The following is a 20,158-nucleotide window of genomic DNA, read 5'->3' as shown; positions in this document are numbered from 1 at the left end:
AAAAAAAATCACCACAGAAGTCTGGCTGCCCCCCTGCTATTGAAAGAAACACATCATACCATACTTGCCCTGCTACAGGTCCACTGCCAGACAGGCTTGGATGCTTTACAATGTAACAGCAATGGACTTCTGTGACTTTATGGTCCTTATGATATAAGCAGCTGATGGCTTTACCAAACTCACGCCCCGTTCCTAGAGTTGTTTAGAAACAGAGGCTAACATCCCATCTACCCTAAGCCTCAGATCCGCCATGTCCCTACACGCCTGCAGCTCACAAGTCAGTCACTAAAATTTAGCACATCCAAGATAAGGCTCAAACCCGACACTGAAGTGTCAGCTGTTCTCATCTGCTCAGCTAACACAGGGAGGAAAAACAGTAAGCACAGCAGGCGGCCACAAGGAAACAATCTGCCTGCAAACACAACCAAAATGAGAAGTGGGGGTGGAACTGAGCTGAAAAAGTAGTCTGTTAAGGGACAGGTAGCTGTGGCAGAAATGAGCGTTAAGCTCATAAAGAAGGTCTAGATTTGAACATTTCTAAGCAGTTAAGCTGTTACAAAACATGCTTGTAAAGAAACTACATAAATGAACTAAATTTTTGGTGCTTGAGTTGTGCTCTTTGTACAGCTAATCAAGGTTGACGGATCCTCTTCAGATGAGTCTACAGCCTTTATCCTACTTGAAAATAACAAGTATATGTATACTTTCTGCATTTATTTACATGTGTTTTACTCAAGTCTAAGGGTGATGAAATCATTAAAGGCAAGTGAAAAACATCCTTTCAGGGCATTTCCAGCATGGTGCAGAAGGACATGGAAGGAGAAAGGTTATTCTGTTATTTTAGGGCAAGAAAAAGAATGGGTGAGCTCACTACACAGCAGCCAAGGAGGAGATGCAAAAATCCTGGAAGCTTACTTTTTTTAGCTGCTATGGCAGACAGTCAAAACTGCCACAGTGAACCCTGATAAAGAGGCCCTTGGGCCTGTGATCTATTCACTCTTATTACCAGATCACACATTTCCTACACAGTAAGTTCTGAAGACCAAGCCTAAAAATAAATAACAAAAAAAAAAAAATCACACCACTAAACTGACAGGAAATGTAAAAAGTTTCCAAATGAGAGCCATCAAACCTGATTAAACAGTCATATTCCTGGTATGATGTACATTTTAATGCCTTCTAGGTGTACTCAGCACAGCAGCATTGTCATGGGGTAGTTGTAATCTTTATGTCCCAAGGTAAGCGCACACGGAACAGAACGATGACTTGCTCAGAATCTACAGTAAAGTACTAACTAAAAATAGAAATATATGTAACTTCCAAAATCAGAAGCAGATAGATATAAATTCAAGGTTTAAGTTTTGCTAAGAGTATCATACCTATTACTCAGTCTTCTATAAGATTATCTTTTGGCGAGGTCTTGACCTTCTTTGCATATGTATCAAGTATAAAGTTTTCCATCATGGTACAAAACCAATCTACCTTCTATCCAGATTACATCACACATTCTTATGAATTTGACATCAGACATGCTCTGATCACAACCAGTATTTTTTTCCTATTGCATACTTAGAAAAATGCATAGCTTTAACTCTGCATTAAAGGTTTTCCTCATTCTAAATTGTTGCTTTTACAAGTTATACTGAACATAACTTCCTATTACAAGGTAAGTTAGAAAAAGTCAAGCTTCACCTAAAGAAACCCTACTGCACAATGAGTTTTCCAGGGAAAAGCTGCATGGGCCTCTGTGTGTCAGGGGCAATCAACATGCTTATCCTGATTATCACGAGGGAACTACATAGCAGTGAACTAATTAAGTGCAGAGTTTCCTTTTGCTGTCCAATTATAGAAATAAAACAGAGGCATAAACTCTTGCTTCAGCCTTAACTAGGGCTGACATTTGCTGCAGACTAAGCACTGTCAGTTACAACTTTCTTCTCAAGACTTAAAGGACAGTGTCCTATGAACTGAGAACTATGCAATAAACCATTTTATGGAATCATTTAAGAATTACGAGTAAATTAGTTTTAAATTGCATTTTATAGTCAATTAGTGACAGAAGCAAGTCTAAACAGTCTAACACACACAACTCTTAAATGACTACTGAGAGTCAAAAATTGGGTTTAGTTATCAAAATATATTTTAAAGTCCAAATTACTAACAGTTAGAGGCTGTTTACAAATAACTTTTACACAAATTCAAAGACCACCCCACAAGATAAACAGGCTATACATCAGAAATTTTTGTCTACTGTCACCATCATTCTTAAAAGACTATCGCTCCATGCATAGGGTCAACTAGAAAAATGTCAGCAGCAGTGTTCTTAACACTACAGGCTAATATGCTTTTTGCCTCCCCATTCTTCAACCAGTTCCTGTAGACAAATTTTGGCTGAACATTTCCAAAGCAAGAAAAAACCAAACCAATCCAAATTCATTTCTACAGCTTTTAGATGGTTTTCAGATTATTCATTTTTTAACTCATCTTCATGCATACCTTGAACAACTGCTGTTATAGTTATCTTCTCCACAAGACTTCAAAATTCTTATTCATAGGAAGAAAATTAAAAAGCAGAAGTGTGAGTACAACTAATACTAAATTTCATTTTTCATTTAAAAAAGGTTCCAGCGATTGAAGGTGTTCTTTTGTTCTATGTGCCACTATTGCAGATAGCAGAAGATGTTAAGATGATCACCTTATTCTGTAGAGAACAAAGGAGTGAGATCAGTAATATTAATACACTAATTACTTAACTACCATAATACTATATTAATCAAGTTGGTTGAATATGATCAGCATAAATAAGGTATTTGCTCTTAAATTTTTCAGCCTACCCAGGAATGCAAAATGCAATCTTAGTATTATGCAAAAAATACACGACTTTTAGCTCAATTTTGTGTCAGAAAAACTGGACAGAACAATTTCATTTTAATAATAAAAAAACCCCATTGAGAATTAGCCATTGTACCCACACGGGATTTTTTTTTTAAAATATAAATCATAGTAGAACTTGCGTAAAAATTCCTCCCAAAATTGCAGTAAACCTACTATACGTAAACCAACTATATAATCTCAAAAGATTAAAGTGATAAGTAAGCAGCTGGCATTTACTGTAAGTGACAAAATGATGACACTCATTTCCATAATATATGTATTTCTTTACTTTAAAATGTACTTTACACATTTTCTACTCTGGCTGATATGATCTGTAGTTACTATGCCTACTTACAAAATGTTGATAATTAAAACCGTTGCTAACTGGATTAGTTTTATGACATGCAAAATAGCTTAAAATTGACTGACTGTTCAAGTAGGCAGTCCTTCCTAAATATTCTTGTTAAACTTTCCAGATCTTCATTTGTGAAATGCAGTTCTTCCAGCAACGTAGTTAGGAACTGTGTGTACATCGGGCTTGTCTTAGTATTCTTGAAAAGTGGAGTAATTTGTGACAATCTGGCAAAAAAAAACCCCAAAACCAAACATTTAATACAGAAAAGTGACTTTGCAGTGTCAGATGTAAAAAAGCAAAGCTTGTGAGATTGAAGAAAGGCAGTTTATAACATCACATTTGAATCATTGCAGTATGTAAGACTGTATGTACTATATATAATACCAAATAACTGTACCAAAATACAAATTTTTATTAATATGTAGTGAAACAAACAAAAAAATCTAATTAGAAAAAAATGAGCTAGTAGTTTGTATGCCTCCAAATCAGTTGTATATTGATGCTATATAATGTAGACAAACAAAATTCAAAACAAAGTGCGAAGTGTTATATAATTACACATAAAAAAGGGAAATATATCAGTCATTATTTTCTTCTTTACCAAAAACTTCCTAAACATTCATACTGTAAAAGCTGTATAGTTCTTTGTATAATAAAATATAAAAGAGCTTTTTACCCTAAAGTAACCAAGAATGTTTTAACTACAAATTATTAACAGGGCTCTTTGACAGAAGTTGTACTGAACTGGTAAGTCACACACTGACATTCAAGAAGGTCGCTTACTCGGGCAGTTGTCTCCCTGCTTTATACGCCACAAAACACAGAGTATGTCAAAATAGCAAATGCATTTTGCTTTAAGCCAAGACTTCTCTAAACACTTAGAAGTCTCTTATAGAGGCATTATGGATTATTATTAATTTTACTTGATGCACGTGACCTCAATTAAATTCTGAATCTGAGGAGGAATTGTGTGAGTAATCGGAGCAGTTTCATTTCTTAGTTTTGACAGTCTACCTTAAAGCAGTTTAAATTACATTTCTTACACCCTGAACCATTTAAAAAATAAGTTTTAAGAAAGCTGGACAAAACTAAAACAAAGCTAACTTAATCTTGAGAAGTTTTCATATGGGATGCTAAACTTCAGTTTTAAAGCTAATACTACAGCAAAGATTTGCTATAGTGAAACTACCTTCTGTTTTGGTAACAAAATTAAGTGCTTAAAGTCTTAAAGTGCCTGCAGTCTTACAGTCCTTAAGAAAAATAACAGAATCCAAGCAGGAGGTGTGAGATGGAGGAAACTATTTCTGAATTCAGCTCATGAAGTTTAGCTTTAAAATTCAAACAATATTTGGCCTTTCAAAATTTGCTATTTAGCAAAAACACTTTAAAGAAAATCTTCCATTTGGGCCCGATTTTCTGAACTGCTAAGTAGATAGAGTTCATCAAGTTTCCACTGATTTAAAAGTTACAATGAATGGAAGTTGAAAGTAGTTGCCAGCTAGGAGAATAAAGTATATACGTAAGAACAGACAATGGAAATTAAGAGGGCATTGGTGCGCATCCCTAAAGAGAGTGTTATTCGTCATCTCAGATCACGGAAACTGTAAAGCACACATTTAGTTCCAGAATCAACAAGAACAACAAGGGAAGGCATAATCTTCAAAGGATCCACAACCAAACATGCATAGTGCTGCTGCTAAAACTTATTCATCAGTTTGGAAGGAGCCATCACCAAGCAGATCATCTACATACATATATCTGTATGGAGATGAGGTGAAAAGGTGAGCTGTCCATTTTCATTTGTGCTTTAATTTTATCCAAATCTATCTTTATCCTAAAGTCCTTTCCTGTTCTCTGCAAAGTATGGCAAAGGTAGTAATAGCTGGATCTACTTCCTAAGGACAAATATTAAGGAGAAAAAAAAAAGAACAAAAAAAGAACAAAAACAAGTATTAAAGCTTATGCTGAATGTTAAGTAACTTCAACACCAAATGTTACTGACAAGATCATTTAACAAGAGCTCATATCCCAGCAATAGCTAATTCATCTTGAATACTGTATTTAGATAAAATAATGCCATTGACACCATATAGGAAAGAGTTATTTTCGAGTGTATTTGTGAAATTAAGTTCTTTAATAAGGAACTCAAGGTAGTCTACAGCTTCTTAAAAACTTTCCAGCTCAGAAAGCCTTTATGTGAGTAACAACTGAGATCGATCTCCCTGCAGTCATTGGCATTAAAACCATCTCTGCTTGAAGAAAGCTGCATATAAAAGAGGATTGTTTTTAATTAAGCAAAAACAGTGACAGAACACAAAGGAACTTACAAGACATAGTAAATAGAGTAAATAAATTTACAAAAGATTTTGATTAATAAATAGACTTTTAATGTGTTGAATGATTTCCCATTTCTTTTTGGATTCCATTTCAGTACGTACACATTTAACTAAGTATTTCAACAACCAAACACTAACACCTGGCAAGAAGGACTTTTAAGAGATGCTCAAAGTAAGGCCACAGTGTAGAAAGAAACAGACGTATACACAAACTCTGCTACATAAACTCTCCCACAAGAGAAAAGTATTCACAGTTGGATTTGTGATTTCTGGACTGAAGCCATTAGGTTTGTAATGTCCTTCATGACAGACAGGACTGAGTTATTTCTTTCCTGGGGAGAAGTACAGCAGTTACTGTTTAAACTAGTAAAAGAGTGCCCCTGCCAAGGGTTGGCAATCTGCAGGTTGGTTTTTGTATTATGATGCTTTATCAGCAGGGGAGCAGAGGAGGTGCCTGAGTGACCATTTCAGAATGTTAGTCTGGTGACAAGGACAGCGGGAGAAAGACTGGAGATGTCTTATTACTAGTCTTCCATTCGCCCTTCTCAGGATTAAGTAGGTTATGTATGAAGAAAGACTGGTGGCATAAACAGTCATGACTTTCTCTGCTGCGAGGTGGCTGTAACATTGCAAAACATTCTTGGCAATTTTGTAGATTTACATGCATTTTTAGCTGAATTTTCTTCATCCTGCCTTGGGCTTAAGAGGATGTTTATAAGGATGTTAATAAGGATGTTATTTTTCAAAAAGAGCAGAAAACCTGTGCAGTTTTAAGTAATATTCTAAAACGGAAACCTTTATACCATGAGGCTCACATACTAAGCAGTCTATTTTTTAATATATGCATATTTTATATATTTGTGTATATATATAACAATATATTTATTTATATAGATTTTTTTTGAACTGCAGTCTGTGATATTAGAAAGTTCCATGAATTACAAGCATGCCCTAACTATCAGACCCTGTTTAACACACTCTGTTTAAAGAGCAGCTGTTATAGCCCACACTCAGAAAGAAAAAGGTATTGCTACTGCCAGAGAAACTGCCAGGCATTAAATACCGAGAAACAAAGTTAAAAACACCAGACATTTTAACTGTGGATAATTTTTTTTTCCTTACCTGACCATTGTTTAAAAGCTGATTAAGCTACTAATTATCTGATAAGACGGAGACTAAATAAAAAAGTAACTTCAGAGAGGCATATATAAGTTTCTAGTAATTAGTTAAAAATCGCATCTAGATGAAACAACATGTTAAACACGAATGTATGTGCAAACATTTTGATCTTGGAAAACTCTGTCCTTTTGGCATTTAAATAATGCTTTAACTTGTCATTTGAAAAGCAGTTATCGTTGAATACTTTTCTACTTTTAAGTGGCTGTTGGAACAGAAGCAGAAGCTTCTGTCTACAAAAGGAGCAAGCACAACCTGCTAGTTTGCACCGAGTGCTAAGTTCCATGCTCTATGTACTGGTCCAATGTATAGTCAACATACTGCCCAACAGAGCGTTAAGGGCAGTGCTCTCATCCTTGCATGAAATGCTAACTGAATAAAACCATAACTGTATGCAAATAAGCCAGAGCAGTATTTGAAATCAATAACTTCAAGACACTGAAAGCTGCCATGACCCTCTCTCTGAGGAAACTATCATGACTAATTCAATGTAACAATATACAGGATTTCAGTTTAAGGATGATGGAACTGCCTCGAAACTGCAGCATCTTCAAAAGATGTAGAATATAAACAGGAAATAGGATACTTGGGACCACAGTAACTGGCTACTGCAACAATGCAATAGAAAAGAAAAAGAAAAATATAATGCTTTTCTGTTACTTCTTTCACATGCTGCCACATGGATGTGGAATGAACTTTTTGTGAATGATGCCAAATAAAAATAAAACAAGCTAAAGGATTAAGTGATTTTAAAACAATCACCTCCAGAAGTACACAAACATAAATGTTACTGCCTAAAGTTACACACCCATGCTTCAAAGGCTTGCCTTCAGCACACCCGTTAAAAGGAAACATTCATGCTCAGTTCATGGAAAAGTAGTACAGTATGTATCAGACTTCATGAAGCAGTGTCGTTTCCTGCACACCCACTTATACCATATGGTAAACAGGTCTTTGTAAAGTTTAAAAAGTGTTAAAAATGTCAAACCATATCTGATTGATAAAATTTGTATTTGCTGGCTATTCCACATATGTTACATGTTCAAGAAAAAAAAAAAATGAAATTAATGTGAAGACAAAGCTATTATTATTAAGCTGTTAAATGACATCTGGCTACCGCAAAACGTTTACATAGTTTCAGTGCTTCATCTCAAGACCCTTGCTTTCTATGAGCTACTTGCCTTACAAAAACATTTCACAAGTATACTTAGGAGTTTAATCTAAATTAAAATATTTTTAGAAGTCAGTCACATTATATAGAGTAAATTTAATTAATTGATATGGTAATGTGCACAACTCTTTCTTAGATCTATGCAGACCTTAATCAAGACAGCTGAATACATTCAGAAAATAGGATGGTGGAGTGATATTTTTATGTAATTTAAAGCACTGACTGGCACTTCCTACCAAAGGTATGAATAATCCCTTCTAAAAAAAGCCCTCATTGTACAGCACCATTCTCCCCTCAGACACTGGACCTCAGGAATACCCTTCTGGATTTTTAGTTAAGGTGATCCCCTTTGAAAAAAGTTAAATTTTCAAAGCCACCACTGTGATATCAGCCAGGCAGAGACAGATGTCTGAAAATAGGGTTAAGAACATAGCCACTTAAAAGATTGTTCCTTTCTGTTACACAAAATTGCTCACTTAAAATTACTCAGAAAGTGTTGAGAATGAGTGCACATAAATTTACAAAGTATCATGCAAAGCACTTGTATACTTATGAAGAAAAGCTATATGCTTGTTCTCAATAAAAATAAATAAATTAAAATATAAATAAAAAAAAAAAAAATAATAATAAGCTCCTCCTAGAATAAGGTAAGTATAGCCTGTCTTCCTAACTTTTCCTAATGGCAGAAGCTTAAAAAAGTAAAAGCAAGTGATTGTGGCAGAAGCCATGGATCTGAACACAATTATTTCAGTCCCTTACCTTATTTGGAACCTGAGCAAGAACAGAATTATAAAGCAGAATGACCAAACAGGCAAGCACCACCTGTCCTTCCATACAAAGGAAAATAGGAAATAAACATTTTTGCCAGTTATAGACATTTGAGCACTGTGAGTAAGTCTCTTAACGTAATCATTACAACATAAAAGTTTTTTTCTTTTTAAGTCTCTCAGTTTCTTTCTACCTTTTGTTTTCGGCATTTAAGACTTAATTTTCAAAGTTCATTATAACCAACACGATTGATAACTATTTTTCTATCAGAGTGACAAAGTTACACTAATGGTGACAAAAGTTTCTTGAACACTAATTTCAGAACATGGAAATGAAGCAAGAGCTGGCAGTACTTTTTAATTTTTTTTTCCTTCCCCAAAAGGGACTTAGGGGACCTTTTTTCTCTCTGCAATGGCCCCAAAGTTACACCAGGGGAGGTTCAGATTGAATATTAGGAAAGATTTCTTCGCTGAAAGGGTGATCAAGCATTGGATCAGGTTGCCCAGGGAGGTGGTGGAATCACCATCCCTGGAGATGTTTAAAAAACACAGTCCTGGGTTAACAATTGGATGTGATGATCTCAAAGGTCTTTTCCAACCTAAATGATTCTATGACTCCAAAAACACAGACACAGACTACTGCATGTGTGCTACAGGGAGCGTACCAACAAGCCTCTGATCAAGGCGCCATCAATAGACTCTTGCTAAGGGTCTCTACCTGCAAGGAATTCCAATGCATTTTTTACTGTCTGTGGACAGTCAAAAACTGGACCATGGTTATGAGCAATCTAGTCCTCTCATCCCACCAAGCACTTTACCTGAAGGTCTGGTAACATGCACTAGGTACACTTAAAAGAGTAAGAGCGCTTACAAGCCTCTAACACCAGTTTGGGGTGATTTAACATAGCTATTAAAGGTTCTCCGAGATCAATCAGCCATTCCAGCAATGTGCCGTTAGCACTATGCTCAAGCTTATTTGCTCCATTGATATGACATAAAGTCATGTCACATTGTTAACAAGGACTAGTTTAGGAGAAACAATGCTAAAAAACATGAAGCAACATAAGCATGCAGGAGACACACTCTGGAGTTTTTCATCATTACCTGTCAACTACTACAATAAAGTATTAAACAGAACCCTATCTGAATAGAAAAATCCTTTACACTAGCAATCTTCCAGGGCATTGTCAATATTCAGCCACAAATGAAAAATATTTTAAAGGAAACTCTACACTGAAGTGTGTTGCTGGGATTTGGCAAGGACTGGCTAGTGATCCAGCGCTCTTTTTGTGTGTGTGATCAAATGGCTCTGAAAACAGAGCAGCTTACTGAAGTCTAAGCCATTAATTCAAAAGCAGGGAATACCACCATTGCGTGGGTCACAGATAATGGAAATTAATTTGGAAGTCTGTCAAATTTCCCTTCAAAACTCACACTTGCAAGACTACTAACAAGTCAATTCCAGATTGGGAAAAACAAAGTCATGAATGTAGGACAGCCATCTTTATGAATAATGAATTGGTACTTAGAAGAATTAAGTTACAAGGCCATAAAACCACAAGATTTCCAGCTTTCCCCCCTCCACATACTTCATATGTTTTTTGGTGAACATCTGGGACAGTATTACAAAATATCAACTGCTTTTGAGATTTAGAAAGACTACTAACATACTCTTCTTTTCCGCTCTGTGCCTACAATTTTGAGTTGGAATCATGAGGGAAATAATCTCTGATTGCTTCTGCAAGGTATAAAGGATTGGAATGGTACTGCATGGATCAAAACAAGCTGTATGCAGCAATGTCTGCTGGCAAGTGGTAGGAAAAGTATTGTTTTTCAAACTGACCCTGTGGAAGACTGGTGAAAAGGTGCTCTCCTGAGAAGCCCAGAACAAACCCTTTGGCACCAGAGCGGTTGACAGCCAACCTGAGCATGTTGTACCACTTCTTGGACCAAAGGCAGGTTATAGGACAGTACCAAAGAGGATGTCATTACTTAAGACAGAAGCCCCTAAAGTTGTTTCAGTAATACAAGGTACTTCAATTTCACCAGCTGCCCAAGACTCCTTTGGCAGCTGTCCACAGTAAATTTCCTACTCCTTGCATTTTAAGTAGAAGAGAGAGCACAAAACCTCATCCACAGATTTAAAGACACTTTTGAGCAGATTCATAAAAACTAATTATCAGTATGGTACTGCAGATCACTCTCAGTAACAGTTCATCTCATTTAGTGTTAGAAATCCTCTAGAAATACACAAAGTCATGTTAAATGAATGGATGGGGACAACCATGCCATTATAATGTGTTCTACTGCATCAACACACAAGGACTGGGGTGTTGTGGTTCTGTGTTGGTTTTGTTTGCTGGTTTTTGTTTTTTTTTTTTAACTTCTAATATATTTGCACTACTGTTATGTTACAGATTTGATGGGCTTAGCAATGCAATAAAAATGCTGATTAGTCAGAAATACCATTCTTTTAATATAGCAGTTTTATAGAATACAGTCTTAGATTCCATTTTATGTTCCTATCAAGTCTCCAACACAACTGATTAAACAGAAGTAATTGTTTTGTTTAAGACAAATGGCTAGATTGAGTCAGTACAACAAGTGTTACAGATCAGCAATAAAACTCATTGAAATAGGTGTGCATTACAGCCCATAGACCATCTGTCTGTACGTATAACTGAAGTGTTGCCAGCTTATCAATCACTTAATAATAGTGCTTCATTCAGTTCATGGGGTGAACTGAAACACGTGCTGCGTTTATCTGTTTCACGAACCCCTGCTGAAAGGTGCTCATTTTAACAGAGCAAGTCAAAGCATCTCTGTAATTCTGAACGTTCTTCACAATATATTTACTGCTTGCATAATTTGAGGTAAAGTCCCTCACTTACCAGTATATCACTGGATACAGTACACTAGGGACAACAATAGTAAAGGATCTTAAATCACATCAGGGATTTCCACAGACCTTGAAGTATAACACATTCATCAGGCAAAAGTTAGTATCAGACAGAAAGCTGATCTGAAGCCTAATGTGAGAGTAGCTGTAAGTTAAAGATGCAACACCAGGGAACTTAAAAAAAATCATAACCTTTGGTATAATTAAGTGGTTACAAAATCACGCTGTTTTAACATACACTCAGAAATTAGAAAACATTACAGCTGCAACTTATGCAATTTAGCTGTTATGCTCACAGCTTTGGTTAAAAATACCCCACTTGTTTCTTATAACTTTAGTCTGAGCATGATTTGAAAAGCTCAACACTTAAAAAAAATACCAATACCCTAAAAGTGAAAGACTGTCTCTAGAGTGAACATTTTCCATTAGAACACATTAATATTTGACAGACAATCTTGAACTGGAAGCATCTAACTTACAAGATGCAGAAATATTTAAATATATCTCTGGAATTAAGTCTTTTAAATTAAACAATACCAGTGTTGGAAAAAAAAAGTAATTGTGATCAGTATCATTTGCAACTCTGAAGTTAGAGCAACCTGTAATTTGGGGCCCTTTGTTAGCATATCCTATCAGTCAAAGAGTTGGAAGTCAGTATTCAGGGGCAGTTTTCTTTGATCTCCCCAAATATATTCCTATATTCTATTTTCTTAATGCAAGATAAACCACCCTAAAGGCCACAGCGTTGAATGATAACAACTGACAGAAATAAAGAGGCAATTTTCTTACTAAGGAAAAAAAAAAGCTACTTCTGGTCTAGTTTTAAATATAGCCTGAAGATCCTATTCTCATCACAAAGACAAGAATTTTGTAGCTAAAGTGCAACTTATGTTTTATTTATTATTTAACTTCCTTTCATTATTGTGTACTGACTTGTCCACAGAATCCAGCACAGACACTTTAATCCTCTGATGGCAACAGAAACTAAATTATTCATAGTTTAAAATTTTTGTCCACTACATTTCAATCAATGCTACAAACACCAATGTAAAATCAACAACTGGAATTCCTACATAATCCAGTATAGGGCAAAACTTAAGGTTCATTCAAAAGTTAACTTTGTTACTCATTTCTACTATCTTAATTTTTTCCTACGCAGCTTCCACAAACCTGGTCAAACAATTTTTCTCTTTGATAGATGTTTATGTATATACTTACAGAAAACATATTTTTCTTCTTTTAAAGTTCACCTTCCTCACACACTTTTCATATAGTTTGTGTCCAAACCTAAGTGAACTTCTGCTCCCTTTTAAAAGGGCCAAAATTTCACTTATGGTGCAGCCATGTGGATACAACTAGCAGTAAGAGGAAAGCATACCTACAATAACAAAGGTTTATCGAACCATTTGGTAAAAGTTCTTACTATTAACCAATCAGTTATTTGTAGTCAAACAGGCAACTGGCAATTCAGAAAACAATCCAAGGCGCATCTAAAGCTGTACCAGCCCAAACACTACTCTTTATACAACTGGTTAGAGAGTTGGGTCATGCCCTTGGGACCAGGCTGCACAGCCGAGTTCCCTCGTGTCATATCATGCTCTCCTCACACAGGCTTTGGACACTGAGTGAACATTTGCAAAGTACTTTGCTGGTTCTACTCTAACATACCATATAAAAGAGTTCAGTTTCTGTTTTTCTGTTAGGCTGTAGAAGGAAATTTTTTGCAAGGTGCTCCCTATGTTTTAACTGTACTATGCAGGGGAGATGTATTGAGGCAACAGGCTTATAGCTGCCTTATCAGGTACTGAAACTGTTTATTTAAAATGGATTTAATAAAATACAAATATACTGGGTCTTTTTATTTTTTTTAACCTAACGAACAAACTATTATTTATGCCATTTTTTCCTCCCCCCTGAAAGTTAAAGATCACTCCATCAGCTGCCAGCTGTTATTTATAACAGCCAGGTGAGTAACTTCAAAGACCTTGCAATGAAAAGATTTTATAATTATGTTGCACTGATACAAGACACAGAAAAGGAAAAAACTTGAGTAAATTCAGACTGTCCTCAAAATATTAACTTCTCTTAAGATAGATGACCTTTGACTTTTAATGAAGGACAAATAAAACACTTTCTTACATATAAAAAAATTCTGTTTAGGTCAGCAATTAATTTTACAGGCAAAGTAAAAGTGGAACGCAAAGGCACACCCAAAATACGTGTTAAAATACATGTGTTCAAAGAAACTATCGTGAGACATTTCATCAAATGGTGTAACAATTCAGTATAGCCGTTTAGTGTTACCTGTGTCAGTGCTGTACACTGTACTTGAAGAAAACATACCTTAGAATGTACACTGTATATACAAATAACTGAAAAAATTAAATTAATAATGCCTCAAAAATTAGACAAACATCTGAAACTCAATTTCTGTAACTCAATTATGTTGTGGTAAAATGATATAGAATACAATTCTTCTCAGCAAGTAACTACAAAATTGCATTTCTCGTTATTCCCATATTTCAGTTCCCTGTGAGCAACCAGTAGCACATAAACATGATAGCAACAATTTTTATTCAGCTGAGAGAAAATTTACAAGTCTATTGCTTTGTGCAAATATTTTAACCCTTGCAATGCAAGTAACACTGTTACTTCTCATACAGTATTGCTCCCGTAATGCTCCTTCTCAGCAAGTTTCCTGACCTTATATATGCACACGTATGTGTGTGGGTGTGCAGGTTGACAGCCAGCAGTGTGTTCAGGTGGCCAAGAAGGCCAACAGCATCCTGGCTTGTATTAGATACAGTGTGGCCAGTGGGACTAGGGCAGCCGTTGTCCCCCTGTACTCGGAACTGGTGAGGCTGCACCTTGAGTCCTGTGTTCAGTTTTGGGTCCCTGACTATGAGACAGATATTGAGGTGCTGGAGAACATCCAAGGAAGGGCAATAAAGCTGGTGAAGGGTCTAGAGAGCAAGTCTTGCAAGGAACGTCTGAGGGAAATGGGGTTGTTAAGCCTGGAGAAAAGGAGGCTCAGGGGAGACCTTATTGCTGCTCTCTACAACTACCTGAGAGGAGGCTGCAGTGAAGTGGGTGTCTGTCTCTTCTCCTAAGTAACAGGTGATAGGATAAGAGGAAATGGCCTCAAGTTGCACCTGGGAAGGTTTAGATTGGATATTGGAAAAATTCTTCACTGAAAGGCTGGTCAAGCATTGGAACAGGCTGCCCAGGGAAGTGGTTGAGGTATATATATATATATATATATATATACACACCCCCACCCCCACACACACCCTGGAGGTATTTAAAAGACACATAGATGTGGCACTTTGGGACACGGTTTAGCAGGACTTGGCAGTGCTAGGTTCTAATGGTCGGATCTGATGACCTCAGAGGTCTTTTCCAACCTAAATAGTTCAATGATTCTATAAAATAAAGTCAGTTCCCTTCAGCGAACTGTCCAGGAAAGGAACTACATATTTCAGAACATTCAGCAGGTGGAAAATGACAGCACATTCCCTGCAAGCGTTTGCTTGTGTTATGCTGATCCTGTAATGCTAAGCAGTTGGCTTCATGAAGTACTTGGGGATCACTGTTTTTAACACAGTCTTAGTCTGTCTAATGAGAAAGAAGTCAGCCAACACTCTGGAAAAACCCTGATGTTACAATGCAGCGACAAATTCAGGGACCTGTGACTACTTTAACTTTACAGTAATGATACGTAATGGTCCTATTTGCCCCCTCTTAAAATGATATTTAAGAACTCTATTTTCAAATGCTTAGTTATTTAAAAATTACTACCATGACTGCCATCAACGCAAATATCATACAGGTCTGGCAAAAAACAATTACTTGGGCAATCATATGCAAAACAGTTTCCAGATTTCTTTAACAGTAGATTAGAAAAACCTTTAGTCAGACAAGAAGGCTAAGGAAGCACCAAGAACAGCTCGACATCTACAGTTTCTTATCAGGAGTACTCTTCATACAAAGTTTAGCTGGATCAGAGACTGTATTTCACCTTTTTGTATAAATAGATATGGCTGCAGGATGATTTTTTAAGAAACAAATGGAGTATGGTACCCACCTCTATATTACCATATTCCAAGTTGTTACTACAACATTAGTTTACAGACATGAAGCATCAGAAATTGTATGTGTGTGCCATTTAAAGCACTTACATTTGCTCCAAAAGGCTTCAATTTAGCTTACTTATCTGCATAAAGCCAAGGCAAAAAAAAGTTCACAATATAAACCCAGAAGAAATTGCTATCAGCTGTTTCTCTCTAAAAAATGTAAGTTTCTTAGGTACACATCTCAAGGACAGGCCTTGTTCAAAGAGCCTCAATTTATTTGAAGTCTGTTTCCTGCTAACCAGCTGACAAATCAAAGGTACTGCTCAGTCCTACCATTTGTTCCTATTTCCCCCTCTTTCTCAACTTAGTTAAAATTTAAAAAAATTAAAATTTATTTTTACATTGATCTTTAAATCCTTCTCATCTTCTACTCATTATTTTTTATGTTCCACAAGGTCTTCCTGTGACACCTCTCAAATTCTGGAATCTACGCCATTGAAATCTTTGGGCTACTTAGCTACATGAAATTAAGCACAGGTGTAAGTCTCCACAAGGTTAAAAAATGCTAAGATGTAAGCTTTTGAAAGTCTGAACCTTTTAAATACTTAGTAAAATATACACTGTTGTATAATTATTGTGCACCTAAAGTGGGGCAATTTAATATCTAAAAGATGCCTTTATATGCAAACCTGGTACATTTTATGAATTAAATGTTGCTTCATACACATAATTTTCGCAATTGCTGGACTTTTTTGCTGCCATATACTGGTAATCTATTCCTATCAATTCATTATCTCAGTGATATGCAAAACCAACAATTTCAATAAGGATTGAATAAAATATACTGTCTTACAGTTAAAACAGCTACAATGCAATATGCTTAGGTAAATAATTTGTCAATACTTGACTTTACAAAATGTACTCACCTGTACTCAGTCACTATGGAAACAACGATCATAAATTTGATCATAGTTTAGTTTCACAACCTTCTAACACTGTAACTTGATTATGTGCCTTTCAGTCCAATACACAGATCAAACACCTGGAATAATGCAGCTGAGTAAAGAGACTTGCTTCCTCTGTGTCCAAATTTTTTATTTCTGAGGTTAAATATAAGGACCTCAATATTTTTCTGCTTGCCTTTCCCAGTTTTGAAAAAAATGCCAGTGCAGTTTTGGACCTCTCAAAATGAGGTTCTTAGAAGTCCTCAAAAGCTAAGAATTCTTAAGCACCTTTTCCCAGACATGCAGCTCACAGTAGGTTTAAAAAAAAAAAAAAAAACACAAAACAAACCCCCAAACACTTTTCCTGCTTAACTCTTATTTCCAGATCTATTACTAACTTGATGACCTCCAGTAAATCACTTTCCTACCCTTAATCTCAATTTTACCATCTCTGTAACAGAAGAACACTATTAACACTGATTTGTAAAAGTACACTGACATTAAGGTATACCTAAAAGAAGCAGAGTGTGATGAGGTTTGAAACAAATATGAAGCGCCATATGATTCTCATCTCTTCTTTAACCTTTTAAAAAACTGAATACCTAATCTCAGAAATACTGAGTTTTATGATAAATGTGTTAGATCTATTCCGTGTCTTCTTAAAATGATCAGATGGGTAAAGAGAGATGGACAGAGAGGGTAGAGTAGACAGCGATATATACACTTCTGTGGAATAGAGGGTGTAAATGTGGTATACATCAAAATGAAATGAAACTTAGTGAGACCCCAAGCCTCTAAACAATCAAGCATCTGTACAGTTTTTGCACTGATGCTGGTTTTACACCTAATAGCATGTAATTATACATATACACTTTGCAGGTTCTGGACTGAGCTCCCATATACTGGTGAACTATGTTTGCTACCAGCCAATTAAAGCACACTTTAATTTTTGGAAAGGAATGGGAAAAGAAGAACATGCACTTTTATGGACATGATTGTTTTACTTTCTTTGTACTATGCCATGCAAAACTTTATGAATACATGGTTATTTCATGTTTATTTATACAACATTCTGGTTAACTGATGTTTGCCGTCTTACCCCAAGTATTTATTTTAATTACACACTTCATGTTAGAACAGCCACCTGCACCCTGATGCTAAATCCACTAGCTCAGATTGTCTGTAAATTCTGATGCTTCATCGTAGCCCACTGCCTAGCGACACACTTTATACATCATCTTCTTGTCAGTGACATGTACTTCCTTCCTTTCTTATACCCAAATACCCAAAGAGCCTGTATTTTTTTCATAAATACAAAAGGATTCAGAAAATACTGTACATTTTTTGCCTTCACTGTTAACACCTCACATCAGGATCAGAAGTTAATTGCCAGACTGGATGAGACCACCGGGTGTCAAAATTTTTTTATATCTCAAGAAGTAACAAACTAAGATGTAGTACAACAATTCCTATGGTATTAGAAAACAAAAAAGTCTCCACTTCATCAGTGTACTGCCCACTATCAATTATCACATAATAGATAATTTACCTCCTTTCTGAATTAATCAGTTGTAATCCTCTCCTGTCCAAATTTTTCATGCCTCTGAGTAATAGTTTATCCCTGGTCACTGTAGAATATTCCAGAAAAAACAACATTCTCCAACATAACATTATCAATATGAAAGCTACTAAAATGCATGTCTATTTCCCCCCTAACCGACATAGATCTTTGATGCATGGGTCTTTCAGCAGGTCTGTGGACCACTGTTACGATCCAAGCAAATTATAACTTAGCTCAGTTATTCAATTGACTTTGGTTTTTAATACATAATTCATTCATAAAGCAAGATTTTTAAGATCTTCATGTTTTTAGTCACTTTTGGGATTCTTCCTCCTTAAAAAAAATAATTATACACTTCACAGCAAAAATACTATCTGCCGTGTTAGGTCTGACAACTTTCAACAGCAATATGACAAAGGGAAGTAGAATCTCCAAAATGAAGTATTGTCTCTCTAGACTGCCTGTCTTACTGTTTAGCATTACAAGGCTTTACATTCCGTAATCTGCATCAAGCACCATAAGGAGAGGAATGACTACACCTTCAAAAGATACTGCTCTTTCAGGGATTTTCTACAATCCAAGTTTTTCTGTTATAGTGGTTCCAGAAGAGTTGAGGAATACTACACTTCTGCTTTGTGCACCATTTACTTCAGTGCCGAAGATGACCAGGACACACCACTTACCCTGGCAGAGGTACTGTTACGACTCTGCATAGAACCGAACAAATTAATCCAGAACCCATGCTAACAATTCTGCTGGTACAAAATACCTGGGGATCACGTGCTAGGAAGCTGTAGTAACCTTTCCAATGGTGTGTGTGTCTACTTTTTTTTTTTTTTTTTGTTCAGAAACAACAAGCCAAATCAACACTGATTTTCATCTTACAATGAAGTTTCCCACTGCCTATGTGTCACGTCCCTATGAACACAGGCCGTTCTTCAGAAAGTTTACTAAGATAAAGTTAAAACTCTGAAAATAAAAGATGCAAATGTATGTCAAAGTCATGTTTTTCTTTTAACAGATGGGCAACGTTTCACGATAAAAAAAATGTTTGCATTGAATGTATTAAGATTAATTATTAATAAGGAAGCAAGTATATTTTCATAGGGCCACAGTGTCAGGATTCAGTTGCAAAATTCACAGTTCCGTTTGCTCAGTAGATGAAGTTAAAATACATTTAGTTTAAAACTAAGCTTAGGGCAGCTGTTAACAGCATGGACTAAGCAGGTCTTGCAGCATTAGTTCAGAACTATCTATATTACTGTGTAACTTACTCTGAACTATGACATGACTTCCAATAAGCAAAGCTGTATGCAGCAATTACTGAAGGAAGAATAACATGACATTACAAAATAAATCTTCTCAATATATACACCTTTTCCAGAGACATAAATTTTAAACAGTTCTCTCTCTAATAGGGCAGTTTTTCCATCAGCTTGATCGTAGTTGTGGCATAGAGTTCAATAGGACGTGAACTCCACTGACTGAGTTAGCTCCCCAAAGAGTCAACATGACAAAACTGTCTTCCAAAATCTAGTATGCTATCTTTCAGAGGGCTGAAACAGAAGATGCAACAAAAATCTCCTGCTTACTCACACAAAAGGCAAAAATGAAGTGGCAGAGGAAAGTACTTTTCCCTACTACCAGATTCTTAACTCACAAGTACATTTGGAATATAAAGTTCCCAAAGGCAGCTAAAGCAGAAGATCCAAAATGATGTTCAGCATTAAAGTATTTCTAGATTCTAACAAAAGATTAGTCAGAAGAACACCACCATGAAGGACAATTTGTAACTGGTGATGCGCTTTGCACATCAGCTCTGCACAGTTGGGCATGACTTCAGTCTGAATGCCCACACATACAGCTGCTGGGAGCATGCAGATTTCTATCTCTTAGAGGGATTTCCAAGACACTTGGCAGAAAGCCATGACCTTGCTCTTCCCTTGCACTGGACAGCAAAACTGGCAGATGCAGAGAAGACAGCTTTCTGAGCCAACCCCCT

At 36.1% G+C, this 20,158-nt stretch overlaps 1 protein-coding gene and 1 long non-coding RNA gene across 9 annotated transcripts in view; one reads left to right on the top strand and one right to left on the bottom strand.

The window, feature by feature from the left end:
* The window catches only part of RPAP2 (RNA polymerase II associated protein 2), a 63,169-nt gene that overhangs the window by 19,536 nt on the left and 23,475 nt on the right, over nucleotides 1-20,158 (bottom strand). For 4 of the 7 annotated variants that reach the window (XM_080407087.1, XM_080407088.1, XM_080407089.1 and 1 more), the window contains exons 12-13: nucleotides 3,304-3,453; nucleotides 2,497-2,701 (exon numbers count right to left, since the gene is read on the bottom strand). In XM_080407087.1, coding sequence (XP_080263213.1) covers nucleotides 2,692-2,701; nucleotides 3,304-3,453 — 160 coding nt within the window. In that variant the 3' untranslated portion in view covers nucleotides 2,497-2,691. The other 3 variants (XM_080407086.1, XM_080407085.1, XM_080407091.1) reach the window with 3 other exon arrangements.
* LOC308071573 lies at nucleotides 3,463-19,149 on the top strand. 2 transcript variants are annotated; one of them, XR_013931246.1, is made up of 2 exons: nucleotides 3,463-5,010; nucleotides 18,753-19,149. It is a non-coding gene; the product is annotated as an uncharacterized lncRNA (long non-coding RNA). The 2 variants fall into 2 exon arrangements; XR_013931247.1 differs by lacking the exon at nucleotides 3,463-5,010 and adding an exon at nucleotides 15,887-15,967.

The sequence above is a fragment of the Falco punctatus genome, assembly GCF_963210335.1.
Source record: "Falco punctatus genome assembly, chromosome: 11".
In the NCBI taxonomy this organism is placed as follows: Eukaryota; Metazoa; Chordata; class Aves; order Falconiformes; family Falconidae; genus Falco; species Falco punctatus.
This window is presented reverse-complemented; position numbering and strand designations above follow the sequence as displayed.